The sequence below is a fragment of the Cataglyphis hispanica genome, chromosome 25, assembly GCF_021464435.1.
Source record: "Cataglyphis hispanica isolate Lineage 1 chromosome 25, ULB_Chis1_1.0, whole genome shotgun sequence".
NCBI classification, from domain to species: domain Eukaryota; kingdom Metazoa; phylum Arthropoda; class Insecta; order Hymenoptera; family Formicidae; genus Cataglyphis; species Cataglyphis hispanica.
The window spans coordinates 1,971,209-1,987,865 of record NC_065978.1 but is presented as its reverse complement, the minus strand read 5'-3'; the positions used below and the strand labels follow the sequence as shown (position 1 = coordinate 1,987,865).

The following is a 16,657-nucleotide window of genomic DNA, read 5'->3' as shown; positions in this document are numbered from 1 at the left end:
CCAAAAATTGAAAGCTGATTGGTCACGACTGTGGTTAAAACGATTTTTCGAAAGTTGCACCGACTATATAAACCATGTGAATAAGCTTTTAGAGATACCAGTCGCGCCATCGCAATAACGGCAGACTTCACTCTCTTCTCTGGCGCAGAGTTCTCTTCACTGCTGTAACTGCTGTTCACTGCGTGCTTTCAACGTGCGAATGCCGGAGAGCATGATCGCTCGCACTTCGTAATCGGCGGAAATATATATTTTTTTTTTAATACCTACGACGAAACGTGTTCGATGGTGTAATTTAGTTAGTTTTGTATAATCATTATATTCGCGCAATCGAGATCGCCATCGGGAAGCGGTTAAAATATCGCCGAGCATCACATCGACGACCCTGTGATCCTGCCGATCACCGGATCACCCCCCAAACCCCACGGTCGTGCTATTTTTAATGTTTTGTACCGATTGTGGACGTGAGAATGGTCACTCGAAGCGAGGTAAGTCCCTCTCTAAAATTCGCAAACGTGTTAAAGTGCAAAAATACATTGCTTCCCGCATGATCAACTGTGCTGTCAAGGTTATGTCACTCGCGTCGCCCGGGTTGAATTCGGCGAGTATTTCTCGTTAATTTCGCGATGTGTGTCACAATTTCTCGAGATATCTTTCAAAGTGCTTGATAAACTGACTCGCGTTATCCACGGCTGAAAACAAACTACCACGTTTCTTGCTTGAAACGCTTCCTCACGTGCGTCGCTTAACGATACCTTCGCGAAATCAATTTTGAGATTGTAATTTAAAATTAATCTCAGATATAATTCCTCATTAAAAAAAACATTCCAACGTTTATATTTTATAACATATTACATTTATTAAGTATATTTTTAGCACATTGCACATTTAGAAGGTTGTATTAAAAATTGTTTATTTAGTAAAAAAATTGTATAAAACTACATTATCTCTCTCTTATAAAATACATAATGTATTTATTATACAAGATATTAATATATTATGTACAATTTAATAAGCATATTTCTCTATTTCTTAGAATATAAAATTAATAAAATAAAAATAATAGATGATTAATTTATACAATTATAAAAACAAAGATAGAATAATAACACGTGATTTTCTTACAAAATATTTAAAAATAATTTAAATAAAAATAATTTACTTTAATATTTCTTATATGCAGAGTGAGTCATTAGAAATTGCCTTATAGGATATCTTAATAAATATAATCTTAATAAACTTTTTATAACATTTTTTGGCACTTTCTTCTAAAAAAAAATTAAGATGACTAAAATGTAGCCCTTTTAAAATTATTTTTGTCTTAAACGTTTTTGTGTAAAATCAATATTTATGAAAATATTTTAGAAAGCAGTTTCTAATAATTCACTTTGAATATCTCCACATATGTATTCTTATTTTTCCTTTTTCAGATGGATCTTCAATTTTTGGACTTACATGATTTAACTGACAAAGATAAACATGAAATATTAACTATCCTCAGATCTGACACTACCGATACTTTAAAATTACCATGGAATGCTACAGAAAGTAATAACAATAATGTTAATTCTGCTACAGTAACAGAAGTTCCAGCAATTCACCAACAACATTGGTATAATGGTAAAGATGCTGTTTATATCTTTGATTGTTTTCTGATCATTTTCTTATGCAATGTCATGATGTAAAAAGAATGCAATATATAAAATAAAAAAGTATAAATAATTCTAAAAAAAATTTTCTCATATAAAATTATTTTATAAATAAGTTTTGTTCTGTTGTTTTTCTATGTATGATATTTTATAATATAGTTAAATAAAGAATATATATGTATGTATATATATATATATATATATATATATATAATTTTTTATAAAAAAAAGATATTTGCACATTTAGAAAACTTTGTGAAGTATGATAATCTTCAAAAATGTTTTATTTACAGCTGTGCCACCAACACAAACCTACTCGCAACAGATGATGACACAATTGTGTAATGACTGGCAAGCAGTGTACAATGTTTCTACAAATGGTCATATGCCATTCATGTCAGGACTGACATATCACCATCCTGGATATAATCTCGGTGTCGAGATTCAAGATGTGAATTACGGTAGGGAAAACGGACGCCGCAACAATCGGGGCAGAGGTATGAGAAGAGAGAACTATAATCGAGCAATTAACTCCACTAATGAAGTGCAGTCAGGATACATGGGCGATCAAGCGCAATTTCACCCACAAATACATCCAATCATGTACATTTACCCCGATCATCATTCCGTTTCTACACAACAGCATCAGGTAGCTGTTGGACAAATTTATTACCCACCACCAATGTATTCATCGATCCTTCATCCACATCCAAACGCACAACCAATTTCATCTAGTTCGCACACACAAGCGACTTATCCTCCGAATCCGCCACAGATGGACAGATGTGTACGACAATCACAACCTGTGTCATTGGAACAATCAAACCAAGAAATCATAAAACAATCAATCGTCAAAGTGCAAAATGAACATGTACAAAGCATGAATAAAACAGTAAATCATCAAGTAAACAAGAACAACCACGACTCTTTGCAAACTAGTATTGTTAACAATGTCATTGCCACCAATGTAAATAATTCTACATCGGAATCTGTCAAGAATATGAACGAAAACACTGCCAGTACAAAAACTATGGCTAGCAGTGAGAAAGATGTAAAAATATTACACAATACTGTATGGACTGAAAATTGCAATGGTACACAAATTGATTTACCATGCATAAGTACTAACAATCTTGTTGAAATGAATAAAAATGGTGAGGTGGATAAGATGTTTAAAAATGAAGCTACATCTAACATTACAACGATTGTTACACAAACTTTGCCTAAATCTGTCCCTACTAAGGCAGATAAAAGTGAAATGAATATTGAGGAGAATGTTGTACTAAAAGATGCCCAAGATAATACTGTTGAACATAAAATACCGAATGATTCCTCAGTCACATCAAATTACTCATCAGTCATGCCAAAAATTCCATTGTCCGAACCAATATCTACTACATCTGCGACTACAATTCCCAGATCTTATGCTAGCCTTTTGAAAAAAGATAGCACCGAAACACAGACACTCACATCTTATAAACCGACGATACATATAATTGAGCAGAATAACTCATCAAAAATACCAACTGAAAAGGAATCGACAAGCCTTAATTCCGCACCAAAGAATCAAAACGATTCATCCAGCATGCCAAACATAGTAAACGATCATAAGATCTTGCAGAATGGCATGTTACAGAATTGTTATGATGATCCAAATTCATATAGGATAGGTGGTAAGTACAAAAGCCAATCCAATGTTTTAGAATGATAAAATTTTTATGCAAATGAACATACATTAAAAGTATAATGCTAAGAGTAAATTGATTTTTTTCAGAATTTTTGTCAAGTTATCAAATGGATAAACAGACTGTAAGTTTGTTACCAAGAGGATTAATCAATCGCAGCAACTATTGTTATATTAATAGTATCTTGCAAGCTTTATTAGCCTGTCCACCATTTTATAATCTACTCAAAGCTATGCCACTTCCTAAAAATCGGGGCAAGAATTCTGCTACTCCCTTGATTGATAATATGTAAGTAATCATAATAAGTGATCATAATATCTCAATACTCTTAATATTTCTAAAACAAAAACAACATTATATATCTGCAAAATAATAATATATTACAAGCAAATTAAATTATTTCCTTTTGTTAAAAAGGGTCAAGTTTGTTCGCGAGTTTACACCTTTGACAGAGGCTGCTCGCATGCCCAGAAAAGATAGAGTTCAGAACAAACGAGGAGAAGATACAGTCATAGATATACATAGTGGTATCGCTTTTGAACCATCATATATATATACAATGTTAAAGCATACCTCTGCTGCTGGTGCCTTTTCTGTGGAAGGACGGCAAGAAGATGCAGAAGAGTTCCTATCATGTCTTCTAAATGGCATTAATGATGAAATGCTAGAGGTATGGATTTATATACATCCTATTCATTGTAAAAATATGAACTATTAAAAGATTTATAATTTTTAATGATTGTAATTTGTTCTAGTTGATGAAATTGGTTAATAATGATCAAAATGCAATCACTAACACAGAGAATAATGTCGGTTGTGGTCATGATGAAGAAGAATGGCAGGTAAAATTGCTGATATATATATATATATATATATATATGTATATATATTTATTTATTTATTTATTTATTTATTCTTATGTCAATGTAGGTAATGGGGCCAAAAAATAAAGGTGCCGTCACTCGGTGTACAGAGTTTGGAAGAACACCGTTGTCAGACATATTTCGGGGACAATTGCGATCCAGAGTATCAAGAGCAGGAGAACAGCCGACAGATAACGTTCAACCCTTTTTTACGCTACAACTTGATGTGCAAGTTAGTATATTAAGAATTTTTTAAATTAATTGAATTGACTATATGAAATTATATATAATGTCCAATATAATTTGTTATAGAAAGCTGAGTCCGTAAAAAATGCTCTTGAAATTCTCGTTGGAAAAGATCAATTAGAAGGAATGACATGTACTAAAACAAGGCAACAGATAGAAGCATGGAAACAAGTTACCTTGGAAGAATTGCCTGTTATTCTTATATTACATTTAAAATGGTTTGTTTACAAATTTGATAAATATTCCAATGGATGTTCAAAAATATTGAAAAGCATGGAATTTCCTATAGATCTAAAAATTGATGGCAGTAAGTATATGATATATAAATCTAATTTATTTTGTTCTCTTCTAATCTCCATGACCTGATCAGGCAAGCATAACATGGAAATTCTTTTGCAGAATTTTTATCACCAAATACTGTGAAAAAGCTAGGGCCGAAGCAAAAACAGTACAAATTATTTGCAATTACGTATCATGATGGAAAGGAAGCTACCAAAGGTCATTACATCACAGATGCCTTTCACATCGGATATGGATCTTGGGTGAGGTATGATGATAGTGCAGTGAAGAGCGTACCCGAAAGTAATGTGTTGAGGCCCACATCGCCTAGAGTACCTTATCTACTTTACTATCGAAGATGTGACACTATCGGTAACCAATTGAATAGTACTAAAACCCATTAAGAAATTTAATACGAAAACTTGTATAAGCAAAACATATGTTCCACTTGGAATGGAATATTCGCTCACGAAAGTTTTCGTGTAAATTTTTTGAAATGGAATGACATGCACCTGTTTTTATAACTTTGAAGTTCTTGTTGATATTTGTATTTAAATAGAAATCTACAAAAAAATACAGAGAGTTTTTATATTATCCGTAATAGCATGGAAAGAATAGACGTACATTAAACTCTTATAGTACTTCCATGAAATATTCCTATTACGATTGTTGTTACAAGTTCTATACATATATAGTTTCCTTAAAATCCTAGAATAAATATAAATAAGCGAAATTAAGACTCGTTGGGTATTTCAATCTGGGTTCACATTTTTTAGTGGATCTATATAACAGCGTTTTATATATATATATATATATATATATATATATATATATATATAATATATATATATATTATATTATATATATTATATATGTTATATTATATATTATATATTTATATATATATATATATATATATATATATATATATATATATTAAATGCTTTATACGTTGCAGTTTGTGAGATACTAGAGGAGTGTCTTGTGTGTGTGTTTATATATATACATACATATATATATATATATATATATATATATATATATATGTATATATATATTCTTTTTTCTGAAGATAACTGTAAATGTTACTGATTTCCAAATTCTTAGAGGAAATCAAAAGTGCGAGAGATTTTTGAAATTTATGATAATGTGTGTATAAAATATATAGAGATAGAGAGAGTGACGCATACATTAAATGTAGATTATTTTTTTATATGATCCTGCTGTACAATGAAAATCAATTCCAACTTGCCAGACCATTTTTCGATATGCATGTTACATATTTTTATATTTTCAAATCATGTATAACAAATCATATGTTCATCATGTATCTTATTTGACTAGATTTCTATAGATTTCATGCTCATTAAATCACTTAAATCATCTCAATAATTTAAAAAAAGCTGGCAAAAAGATGAAAAACTCGTCAGGAAAATTATATGTAAGATTATTGAACATTTTATATATTTAATCTTTCCTAAGTATGTGATACTATATCACATATTAATTCTTAAAACTGAAGTGTTCAACAATGCTTATTTATCTATTATGTTTGAATATTATCTATGATATATGACAGTTTGTAATTATAATCCAATTGTTTGCTTTGTATGCAAATAAAATACCATTTATTTGCGATGCCAATCTTGTGTTAAATAGTATTTCAAAAAAAGCAATTATATTTTCACTTTAAGTTTTAGTTCCCTGATATTAAACTTTGTAGTATATACATTCGCTGTATAACTAGTATATATATGTTTGTATAATATAAATAAGAAATACTCTAAGTTTGAATCTAATTGTAATCTATACATTAAACATAACTTTCACTTATTTCGAATTTTGTAAATAAATATAATATATATATATATATATATATATATATATATATATATATATATATATGTGTTATACAAAATTTATTTATAATTAAGAAAAAAAATATATATATATACATACTTTCAATTATATTTTCACTTTAGGTTTCCTTTAAATTTCCTTTTATCTAAAATCTCTTTGTTGTATTACTCACCATTAGAAAAAATTCTAAAATACATAGAATTCAAACATATATACATCATTTATGAAATTTTCATGCATTTACCTTTAAGTTCAGATAGATATAAATATGATGCACAGTGATAATATTTAATAGATTTTAGCCATATAATTATATTAATATGGAAGATTTATTCAATGATGGAAGGAATCTTCTTTCTAATATCAATGCAATTGATCTTTCCTATATTTTAATCTACTTAGCATATAGTATAAGATATAGCAAAATTTTATGCACGACCCATTTAAAGTATAACATTGTATATATATAACATTATTCCTTTTACAAGATAAATATTATATATCATTAATGTATATAATATTATAAGTATAAGTAGTATATACAAATAGTATAAGTGTAAATGTCAAAAGAATATAATTAATAAATACTTGTCCTACGGAACAATGCTAAAAATGTGGCAAACAAACTTTGCCAGCAAAAAGTTCAGAGATTACTGTGATCCATAGTGCTAGGACAAATAAAATATATGCGATTCCAACTTGATGTGAATTAGGCAATTGATATGGTTGCCCACCAATTTCGTCAATGTGGAACCCCATGGGAAATATAACTGCTGCATGACAGAATAGTACCACTGGAGAATTTAATTATATCAATTATTATACACAATGTAATTTTACCTGCACTGTTTTTGTTATTTAAAATTACACACACACACACACACACACACACACATATATATATATATATATATATATATATATATATATATATATATATATACATATATCATATTATAAAGCATAATATTATTATTTCATAACTTTATATATCGTATTTATATAAATATATGAATAATAATATTTATATATATTATATTAAATATCATATATTTCTTACGTACTTGCACCAAATCCTACCCAACGTGCATAAGGAATGACACTACGATCCCAATGTGAAATGACCAGTAATATTATGGTTGCTGTTATCAAAATGCAACCTACAAATATGCAGACCAGTGCCATCAACCATTCTGATTGCAGATCTGACTTGTAACAAACTTGTGGTCTGTTATACAAGGTCATACATGACCACATGAGACCCAGTCTTGTATCACCTGTTGACAAAAAAAGAGATAAAAATCATACTTGCATAATATATAGTTTCTCACATAACATATAACATTTTAATTATGAATAAATATAAAAACAGGCAAATAAAAGTCAGTATTGGGAGAAAGGCGCCAAAATTATATAATTCTTAATAAATTAAGTTACATTTATTAATTAAAAATTGCGATCCCATATTGGGTCTAAGTAATTTGAAACAATACAATCAATAACGGTACGTTTAATTAATAAATTCAACTTGATTTATGAAGAATTACATAATTTTTGCGCTTTCCTCTCAATACGTGACTCTTATTTATTTATTATTCAGAACCTTATATACTAATTATTTTGATTGTGTTATTTCGATTCACAAATTGAAACAATTATATGTATATTCTATCATAAAATAGATTCGTATCTCATTAACATAAAAATAATTAATGACTAGAAATATATTATTCATGATAAAAAATTGTTTGCTTGTTGAAAATTAAAAACAAAGTCGCAATTACCGCCGACATCGGTGATGATCCAATCTGGCATGGCAATGCTTATTATGGCAGAGATATCTGCCAGTAGGAACAGTATTCCCGAGATGATAGTCAACTTGTCCATTTTTGGATTTAAGATAATCGACAATCAGAAAGAATTGACACTTTGTTCGAAGCACGTTTACTTGCCACCATATTTACAAGCGTCGTGACATTTTGATGTCAATTACTTTGTGTAATATAACCGTCCTCCAATGTTCGAGGAAATCGAATTATCCGTTCGCGAAGATACACAAGTATCATTATTTATAAACTGTCAACCTTCCGTTATATGTAGATAAATAAAACAATCAAAACAATCAAAAGTAAACAAATCCACATGTATCGCACTGTCTCACACAGACACAGCGCGCTTACTAACTGAGGCAATTACTGAGGCAAGCTCGACTGCTCAAGTAGGGATGGGCGATACTCGATTAATCAAACAATCGTTTATCTTTCGAATGTGTTTACAAATGATTATATCTTTATATATATATATATATATATATATATATATATATATATATATTTCTTCTAATTTATTAAATTCTTTATTTATTAAGATATTTCTAAATATAATCAAAAAATAGGAACACAAAATCCGAAAGGATAAATAAAATAAACAGAAATTTATACATTAATCTAGACATATGATATTGTTTGAAATTAAAAGAAAAATCTATTGATCAGACATAATCAATAAATAAAATTAATCAGATATAATCAATAAATAAAAGAGAAATTGATCAAACATAATAAATATTTATTCATTGTAAATTATATACAATTTAATATAAGTTTTATAGTATGTGAAAGAGAAGAAATTTAATACAGGAAAGAAAATGTACAGTATCTGTAATCTAATAATTCACCACTGTAATGAATGTTGATAAAGATGATAAAAACTATGGATGAAAGATGTACAAAATTTTTTTGTTAGCCTAGTATAATCTTTCTTTCTCTTTCTTTTTTCTTTTTATAAAAAAAATCTTTATATTATTTACATACTAATTGGAAGTATAATACAGAATTCCATTATACAATAGTGAAAACAATATCAAATATTGATGCAAATATCTAATAAAGTAAACACTATTACAGTTAAAGTGTATTAGAGTATACAGAATAATTCCTACGTTTAAATTTCTTGCAATTTGGTTCGGTTTGTACACACTGTCCATTACCTGTAACAAAACATCATTTTTAATAACATCATCTCGAAATTACTCTCCTTCTACGTTCTCTAGTCTGTTGACTTTTTAATCAACAATATTACTCACCATCCTTCATCGAAGCTGAATCCACAGACATAGGAATATTAACATTATTATCATCCAAGGCGCTTTTACTCGTGTCCAAGTTGTAACTCGAATTATGATATTCATCATCGTTATCGCTTTTTGGAAACAAATTCGGTGAGTTGTCGACGAAATATTTATTTTTCGAATTTTCCTGAAAGGTAGAGTTAAGTATGCTGTCTTCCTCAAACGAAATCTCCATCGATTCCGACATGTATTCGCCAGACGTCTCCATCGACATTTCGTTTGACTTGTTATTATCTTTTGGAATAGTGCTCGCGATGATCTGCAATAAAGCGGACGGATCGTCGATGCCCAGCGTCTGGCAAAATTGAGTAGTCTGATCGTTTATCAGCAATCGTGGCTGCTCGACTCGAATGTATGTATCATGTGGATCATATGGCTTAACGGTTCGAGTGAAATTGTGAGGAATTTTTAAATTGCAGTTAAATTTCTTGTACACAGTTTGTTTCTCTTTCGTAGTAGGCGTGTATGTCCATCTACCAACGCCATACTGACCGGGCATGTAATGAATATTGTTCTTGACACTCAATAAGTGATTCGTTAAGTATAGTATCGTTAACCATTCAAGATCATAATCCAATTGTATCAGACCGTCCTCTTGTGAACGTACTTCCAATATTTGAAGGAATTTCCGTTTTGGTAGACATTTGTCTAGCGCTAGGAATTTCGTTACTCGTGCTCCTCCTTTCTCGGGAATGAGCGCCGCGAATTTACAATGCAAATGCGCGGAGAACCAATAAGACGGATAAAGGCGTTCCAACAATTCCATACCTGGAGGACTACCAAGTGTATTGCTTTCTATATCATCTCTGAAAAACATATAATCTAATATAATGATTGAATATTAAATCTCTTAACATAACGTGAATTCATAACGTTAAAATTCATCTATTTTTTCATATAATAAAATTTTGAGAGCCAACATTCATAAAGTTCTCATAAAACAGAAGTTCCTTACTTAAAAAATGGTTTTCGTTTTAACAATGCGTCTTCATCTCCATATTTTGTCACACCTGCTGGCCAGTCATGTGAAAGAAAAATATCAATTTTGCCAGAGAGCTAAAAAAAATATAGAAAAAAATCTTTTATATATAACATGTTAAAAATTTTCTTATTTTATCTAAAATTACATAATTACAGTTAATTATTTATATAATTCTATTAATTTTTTATAGTCCATGTAATTTTATCAATCTCTCGTATTATAATCAATATTTACCTGTTTTAATCTAAAGACTTCCAAATTTCTGATATGATATATACTCCGAATGGTGCTGTCAGTATATGGAGGTTTTTCATAATGCCCTTGCATCAAATGTTGGCTCTTATAGATACCCGAAAGGCCTGCAATTCTAACTCCAGCCACTTGTACTACACCTGCATATCCAAGATAATAAATATTAGGCGCGACCCATCCTCCATAGGGTAGTTCCTGAAGATGATTTGATGCTTCATGATTGCCTCCAATAAAAATGGTTAACACTGGAGCTTTTTTCTCACCCGAATAATATCTATAAGATAAAATATATAATTTATATTAAATAAATTGTAAATTTTATATTGAACATTTTTAACGAGTCTTTTTACCGAGATAGGAGTACTCACTTATAAAATGTACATATATCTTTATATTTGTCCGGTACTGCCATACATTCTAAATCGCTTAAATTTCTGGTAGCTTGAAAATCGCCGCAGCAAATAAGCAAATCTATCTTCCTGCCATCTATTTTTTCAATCTCTTGTATACTTTCATAAATAATATCCAATTCGCCATGAGCGCAACCCTCCACGGCGATCCTCATTATTAAAACTAAATTGAATTGAATTCTAAAGTCAAAATCTTTACAATTTGAGAGGTTATGTCATATACATTTTCTTTAAACGTATATATCTGGCTATCAGATCTATAATCCTCGTAACGTGTATCCTCGTAAACAGTTTAGTACACTATGAGTACATCGATAAAACGTTACAAAAATACAATACGACATAGACTGAGAAAAATAGAGATAGATAAACTATTGATCTTTGCTAGAGATCCTTAACCAGAGACCAGAGATTCGACAATATGCCGTCGTGAGGTAAAATCGGATATGACGTTTTTGATGGAAGTTTATTTTGATTGTTGAATAAATACAATAATGTGATATATATCTTTTGATTTAAATTAAGTAATGAATATTAAAGCACAATTGTACTTAAAATTAAGTTTATAATCAGAGATATTAAAGTATAGCATAGTTATAGCTAAATTGGTTAGGTTAGCTATACATATCTTTCTCTCTCACACTTCCGGTTTTACCACAGGCGACGGAGCCAATCAGAAATCGTTAACAGTTTGACCGATCTCTAGCCTTTGTAAAACACTATTGGATTGCGTTTCAAAATGTACTTACATAATAAAATAGCTTTCGATTGACCAATAAAGGACAGTAAAAAAAGTAAATATTAAAAAAGAAAAAAATATTTAAAAGAATTAAGTACTATTTTATCGCGGATAGCTGCGTCATTGGCCTAGTGTTCACCTTTAATACGTATTAAATATTATACTGGCCAATCACAGCCATTCTATTCTTTGGACAAATGGCTATAATTGGCCAGTGCTTAACTAGGCCTCTGTTTAGATTAGGTTTAACAAAAATAATATATACTTTATTATGGGAAGTGTTGAATCAAGTATAAGTTGAATCATTAAACTCTTGAAGTATACTCATATAAAAATGAACACTGATGCAATATATATTTATACTATTGGTGACACATAAATCAGAAATATCAAATATTTTCATATACAACACATACATAATCACATTTTAGTAAAGAATAGTTTTTTATTTTTTTTCTATGTTCACATAAAATTGTATTTAGACCTATCAGTGTTCTCATATCTAAAACTGCACATTTTTTTTAGTTTTTGTACTGATTAAAGTGCAACAATTTTTCTTAATGTTTATAATTATAATAGATATATAGATTCATAGATTTGATTGAAATTTATATTTTTTTTAAAAACAGAATATTCAGTTTTACAGTTTTATAAAATTAACGATGTAATGTAAATTTTATATTTATATGAACGCTGTATATAATATTACATAATTAAATATTCTGCTCTTAAAAAAATATATGTTTCAATCAAATTTAAATCTTATTTAGTTAATATTATAAAATGATACTTAATATTATTAATATTCTGTTCTTAAAAAAAAACATTTTTCAGTTAAATTTATGTCACAATTACTTTACAAAAATTCTTCACACCAATCAGTTAGACATTGATAACAATCTGTTGACTGTTTTGCATTGGCCGAACATGCGTCCTTCATCCACTCTTGAAATAATTCCTTATTTTTCTTTAGCACTAAATATTGTCCTAGTACTACATATGCCTGTACAAAGAATTCAATTATTAACTTATATCTAATCAAATAACTTATAAAACTTAGTAATTATTCTCTTAATTTCATTTCAATCTATATGCAAATAGATCAAAATAATTTTATATTTGTATATATTTTTAGACTATTGTATTTACAAAAAAGTTGGAACTATCTTCATTGCAATGTAAAATAATAATAATTAGATATTATGTTATAATTAGATATAAATAATACATATATATTTTACTTTATCAAAACCTGCAGCTTCTAATCTTTTCCCTAAGACTTCTCCAACACCAGCGAGCTCAGTCACAGGTTTGTCCCCCATTGGCTCTGCCACAAAATTCCTGTGCTTCTGTGATGTAGTTGACATTTTGATCTACAAAAAAGAAAGATTTCAATATCTGTTTTAAAATTTATTATTATAAATTTAAAAAAAATTTAATCCATATTAAATAAAAAAAATTATTTCAAAAAAGATTATTCAAAAAGAGTTTAGAATTTTATAATCTTCAGATAATGAAACATTCATTGTTCAGCAGAGATATTCATTAAAATATATTTAGAAATAATGCATTAGAAACAGACAGAACAAGTTAAAAAGAATTGCATATAAACACAAACTGAACGGAAATTTCATAACAATGCATAAGGTTAAGTAATAGTTATCTATGATAATTAACTAGATTATCCTACTGCAACTTTCTGTTAAGCTAGAATAATTATCAGATTTATTACCAAATTCTGCTAAATACAAAATCTTAAATGCACAATGTTATTTCTTTATACTTTAATCGATCAGCAATGATTCATGAATTTGATCAAATCAAAAAACGAATCACACAGACTTCGTCAAACGCGGAATATATATATCAAATAGAGTGGCAACAATATTAACATTTGTTAGCTACAGCGTCACAACTTTCTTTAGCCTAACCGTGCTGTCATGTGCAAATATTTTAATTAATAATTATAAATTCTCAATCGCTATAAAAATTTTATTTAGTATAAAAATAGAAAAAAGATTTCCTCGCCAACATGGATATCTATTCATATATACGTGTGCGTTAAACATATCACATAATTTTAGTATATTTTTTGTAAAAAATTAAATTAATATTGAGTGGTGAAAGATATATGGATGGAAAAGATTTATTTAGATGAAGTGCGATTGGACATAACCATTTAGATCGCCTAAGTTAACTTAAAATCTAATATAGGAACTAGGTAATCAGGATTAACCAATCAAAACCTCATTTTCAACTGGCCAATAAGTATTTTGTCCAATTGATATAATAATCCAACTCGGAACACTGCTCCGGTATATAGGAAAAAAATCTGCACAAGAATTATTTCTATAAAACTAAAATCTGCGCTATTTTGCGAATATAAATTGCGATTTAGATATAAATAAAAATTTATATAAATTCTTGGTTAATTTAAAAAAAAAAAATACAAATATATATTTGAACAAATTAGCCAATCTGAATGCAAAATTTTGTACAATGTAAACCAAAAGCCATTTCTTTTATTTTTTTTCTCATTATATATATAAATATTCTATAATTCTAAATTTTTAATATAATTGTTTTGAATATAGTAAAATAAATTAAAACATATTATAAATGCTCTATCTTAAACTTACATCAATCTTTAATTATTAAGACCATAACTTTCTCCAAAGTAATTGTAATGGAAGAAAACCCTTTCTTCTCTGTAAAGTCGGATGGAAAACATCAAAGTCGACTTTTCGCAGTTCCTCTAAATAATTTTCTATACAAACTACTGGTAGAAATATCGTGTTAAAATCTTTCTCCATTGTCTTTTTAAGTGACGCTACCTAAAACAAAGAAGGTTTCATATATGAAAAACTCCAAGTCTTACATGCAAAAAATATACAAGATGCAAAGATCGATACTTAATTAAATTCCATATAATTTTATTAAGTTATTATTTATCTAATAACGATAGATACCACGTTTAGATGTTGTTTGGCGCAAGACGCGACTTCGAATACTGCTTCTTTAAGTCCAGCGCTTGGCTGTCCCTGAAAGACGGATTCTGAGGAGACGCTGTTCTTCAATAAAATATCCTGTGGCAATATCATAACTCGTTTACGAGCGTTATACGGTACAGACCGTATCGAAGTAATTAAACCATGCGCTTTGCCGAAATGACTGGCCACATGATCAGCGTTGACGTTTGCCGTACCATATGCCTCCAGGAGTAGGAAATATATCGACGATGATGTATAATCGCAATACTTTTCGAGCGATTCCAAATCCACAAATATCGAATTACTTAATTTATTTAAACGAGCGTCGATCAAGCGTTTGAAATAATGTTTAGAAAGCTTGTGTCGCTGAAGAATCTGCAAGAGATGCGAAAGGTCTCTAATTCCCAGCTTTGATCCCAATATAATGTCATGGAATGATGAATGTTATTCTAGTCATCTACCCTGTGTAATTCCAGCGATACAGGGCTTCTAGGTGGTTCATTGTTATAAATATTATTTAGTGCATCTGTCCAAAATTGCAATCGCATAGCTCCTATCTTATTGTCGCTCACTTGATCCTCCACTTGAGCCACTTCGACATTAAAGGCGCGTATAGCAAATGCCGCCGATTTAATACTATGCGGAAGTAATAATGTACACAGAAAGTTCTCATAATCATTTTTCCTAGAAAGATCAGATGTGTAGATACGATTGTAAATTAAATTCTGCACATTTCAAGTATAATTATTTTATATTCTGCAAATTTTGTGAGAAACAAAAATAAGATCTTATATTTTAGAGAATATATGAATATAAAAGATATAAGAGAACTATGAAAAAATATATAAATATAAGAAAGGTATAAGATGGAATATCTAAGCATATATATCCATTTATTTTTTTCTAAAAATTAAAAATTTTGTAACCCATGAATTTTTATAGAAATATGTTTAAAATTAATATAGTCATACAATCTTGGAGATCTATTAACATTCTCTTTTTTTTTTTTATTTGTGTATAGAATATTATTACTTGAATATATCTATATGCGACAAATTATTTGTGTACAATTTTTGTTTATTGTGTACAATACAGTTTAGCAAAAGTAAATACCTAACTAATTGCAAACAATATTCGGATGGTGTTTGTTTTTCTTTTGCAACAGTCGTGTTTATACGCCGTAATTGCAATCGCCCACTTTGTTCAATAATCGATGACAATTTAGTCATAATTATAGTTTAAGAATTTTTATTAAATCTGATAAATTAAACGATTATTAAAAATTATATCGGCGACATCACATAAAAAATTTTTCGGACAAAACGCACGATAAAAATAACCTATAAATGACTATAATATATACTGTGTATATCCAAAATAATAGCAAAAGCTACGTTCTTTAAATCAAGGATTATCTGTGATAGATATGTGATTTGTTCTTTTTAGTTGACTTGGGGCTGCACTAGAACTGCACTAAAATTAGTTCAAGATAATGCAAGCAAGTGCAAGAATATATGGGTCTAAAAAAAAGGATATAGTGCAATCAAATGCAATAGCCAGTTCAGCTAAAAAGAA

General features: G+C 29.1%; 5 protein-coding genes across 6 annotated transcripts; 1 reads left to right on the top strand and 4 right to left on the bottom strand.

Moving 5' to 3' along the window:
• The first annotated feature begins 105 nt into the window (after window positions 1-105).
• Window positions 106-5,571, top strand: LOC126858425 (ubiquitin carboxyl-terminal hydrolase 10-A). The gene is made up of 9 exons (XM_050608738.1): window positions 106-485; window positions 1,428-1,617; window positions 1,940-3,319; window positions 3,421-3,619; window positions 3,749-4,001; window positions 4,087-4,173; window positions 4,262-4,426; window positions 4,507-4,747; window positions 4,840-5,571. Exons 1-9 carry the CDS (start codon window positions 468-470, stop codon window positions 5,121-5,123), a joined length of 2,817 nt encoding a protein of 938 aa, XP_050464695.1. The 5' UTR covers window positions 106-467; the 3' UTR covers window positions 5,124-5,571.
• A 1,100-nt stretch (window positions 5,572-6,671) lies between these two features.
• LOC126858476 (uncharacterized protein C16orf52 homolog A) lies at window positions 6,672-8,779 on the bottom strand. The gene is made up of 3 exons (XM_050608840.1): window positions 8,364-8,779; window positions 7,644-7,856; window positions 6,672-7,373 (listed from the first exon to the last, which is right to left on the bottom strand). Exons 1-3 carry the CDS (start codon window positions 8,464-8,466, stop codon window positions 7,186-7,188), a joined length of 504 nt encoding a protein of 167 aa, XP_050464797.1. The 5' UTR covers window positions 8,467-8,779; the 3' UTR covers window positions 6,672-7,185.
• Window positions 8,780-9,126: 347 nt separating this feature from the next.
• Window positions 9,127-11,746, bottom strand: LOC126858446 (lariat debranching enzyme). The gene is made up of 5 exons (XM_050608784.1): window positions 11,312-11,746; window positions 10,926-11,217; window positions 10,665-10,765; window positions 9,665-10,515; window positions 9,127-9,568 (listed from the first exon to the last, which is right to left on the bottom strand). The coding sequence occupies exons 1-5, from the start codon at window positions 11,506-11,508 to the stop codon at window positions 9,486-9,488; spliced, it is 1,524 nt and encodes a 507-aa protein (XP_050464741.1). The 5' UTR covers window positions 11,509-11,746; the 3' UTR covers window positions 9,127-9,485.
• Window positions 11,747-12,517: 771 nt separating this feature from the next.
• LOC126858481 (barrier-to-autointegration factor) lies at window positions 12,518-13,992 on the bottom strand. Its single transcript, XM_050608847.1, has 3 exons — window positions 13,825-13,992; window positions 13,334-13,465; window positions 12,518-13,095 (listed from the first exon to the last, which is right to left on the bottom strand). Exons 2-3 carry the CDS (start codon window positions 13,457-13,459, stop codon window positions 12,949-12,951), a joined length of 273 nt encoding a protein of 90 aa, XP_050464804.1. The 5' UTR covers window positions 13,460-13,465; window positions 13,825-13,992; the 3' UTR covers window positions 12,518-12,948.
• A 143-nt stretch (window positions 13,993-14,135) lies between these two features.
• On the bottom strand, window positions 14,136-16,642 carry LOC126858461 (NADH dehydrogenase (ubiquinone) complex I, assembly factor 6). Of its 2 annotated transcripts, XM_050608812.1 has the most exons (5): window positions 16,196-16,642; window positions 15,544-15,766; window positions 15,062-15,457; window positions 14,732-14,926; window positions 14,136-14,424 (listed from the first exon to the last, which is right to left on the bottom strand). In XM_050608812.1, the coding sequence occupies exons 1-4, from the start codon at window positions 16,309-16,311 to the stop codon at window positions 14,747-14,749; spliced, it is 915 nt and encodes a 304-aa protein (XP_050464769.1). In that variant the 5' UTR covers window positions 16,312-16,642; the 3' UTR covers window positions 14,136-14,424; window positions 14,732-14,746. The 2 variants fall into 2 exon arrangements, with proteins under 2 accessions (XP_050464769.1, XP_050464770.1); XM_050608813.1 differs by lacking the exon at window positions 14,136-14,424 and having other exon boundaries at window positions 14,738-14,922.
• Between the last annotated feature and the right edge of the window lie 15 nt (window positions 16,643-16,657).

Bases quoted from the DNA above. Each gene is read 5' to 3' on its own strand.
- LOC126858425 (XM_050608738.1), top strand. The intron at 1,618-1,939 runs GTAAAGATGCTG...TTTTATTTACAG, and splicing joins CCAACAACATTGGTATAATG to CTGTGCCACCAACACAAACC. The intron at 3,320-3,420 runs GTAAGTACAAAA...GATTTTTTTCAG, and splicing joins AAATTCATATAGGATAGGTG to AATTTTTGTCAAGTTATCAA.
- LOC126858476 (XM_050608840.1), bottom strand. From the start codon at position 8,466: ATGGACAAGTTGACTATCATCTCGGGAATACTGTTCCTACTGGCAGAT. The intron at 7,857-8,363 runs GTAATTGCGACT...TTTTGTCAACAG, and splicing joins GATCATCACCGATGTCGGCG to GTGATACAAGACTGGGTCTC. The intron at 7,374-7,643 runs GTACGTAAGAAA...TAAATTCTCCAG, and splicing joins TTGGGTAGGATTTGGTGCAA to TGGTACTATTCTGTCATGCA.
- LOC126858446 (XM_050608784.1), bottom strand. From the start codon at position 11,508: ATGAGGATCGCCGTGGAGGGTTGCGCTCATGGCGAATTGGATATTATT. The intron at 10,766-10,925 runs GTAAATATTGAT...TATTTTTTTTAG, and splicing joins AAGTCTTTAGATTAAAACAG to CTCTCTGGCAAAATTGATAT. The intron at 10,516-10,664 runs GTAAGGAACTTC...TATGTTTTTCAG, and splicing joins AAACGAAAACCATTTTTTAA to AGATGATATAGAAAGCAATA.
- LOC126858481 (XM_050608847.1), bottom strand. From the start codon at position 13,459: ATGTCAACTACATCACAGAAGCACAGGAATTTTGTGGCAGAGCCAATG. The intron at 13,096-13,333 runs GTAAAATATATA...TTCTTTGTACAG, and splicing joins AAGCTGCAGGTTTTGATAAA to GCATATGTAGTACTAGGACA.
- LOC126858461 (XM_050608812.1), bottom strand. From the start codon at position 16,311: ATGACTAAATTGTCATCGATTATTGAACAAAGTGGGCGATTGCAATTA. The intron at 15,767-16,195 runs GTATTTACTTTT...TGATCTTTCTAG, and splicing joins TATTGTTTGCAATTAGTTAG to GAAAAATGATTATGAGAACT. The intron at 14,927-15,061 runs GTATCTATCGTT...TCTTTGTTTTAG, and splicing joins CCAAACAACATCTAAACGTG to GTAGCGTCACTTAAAAAGAC.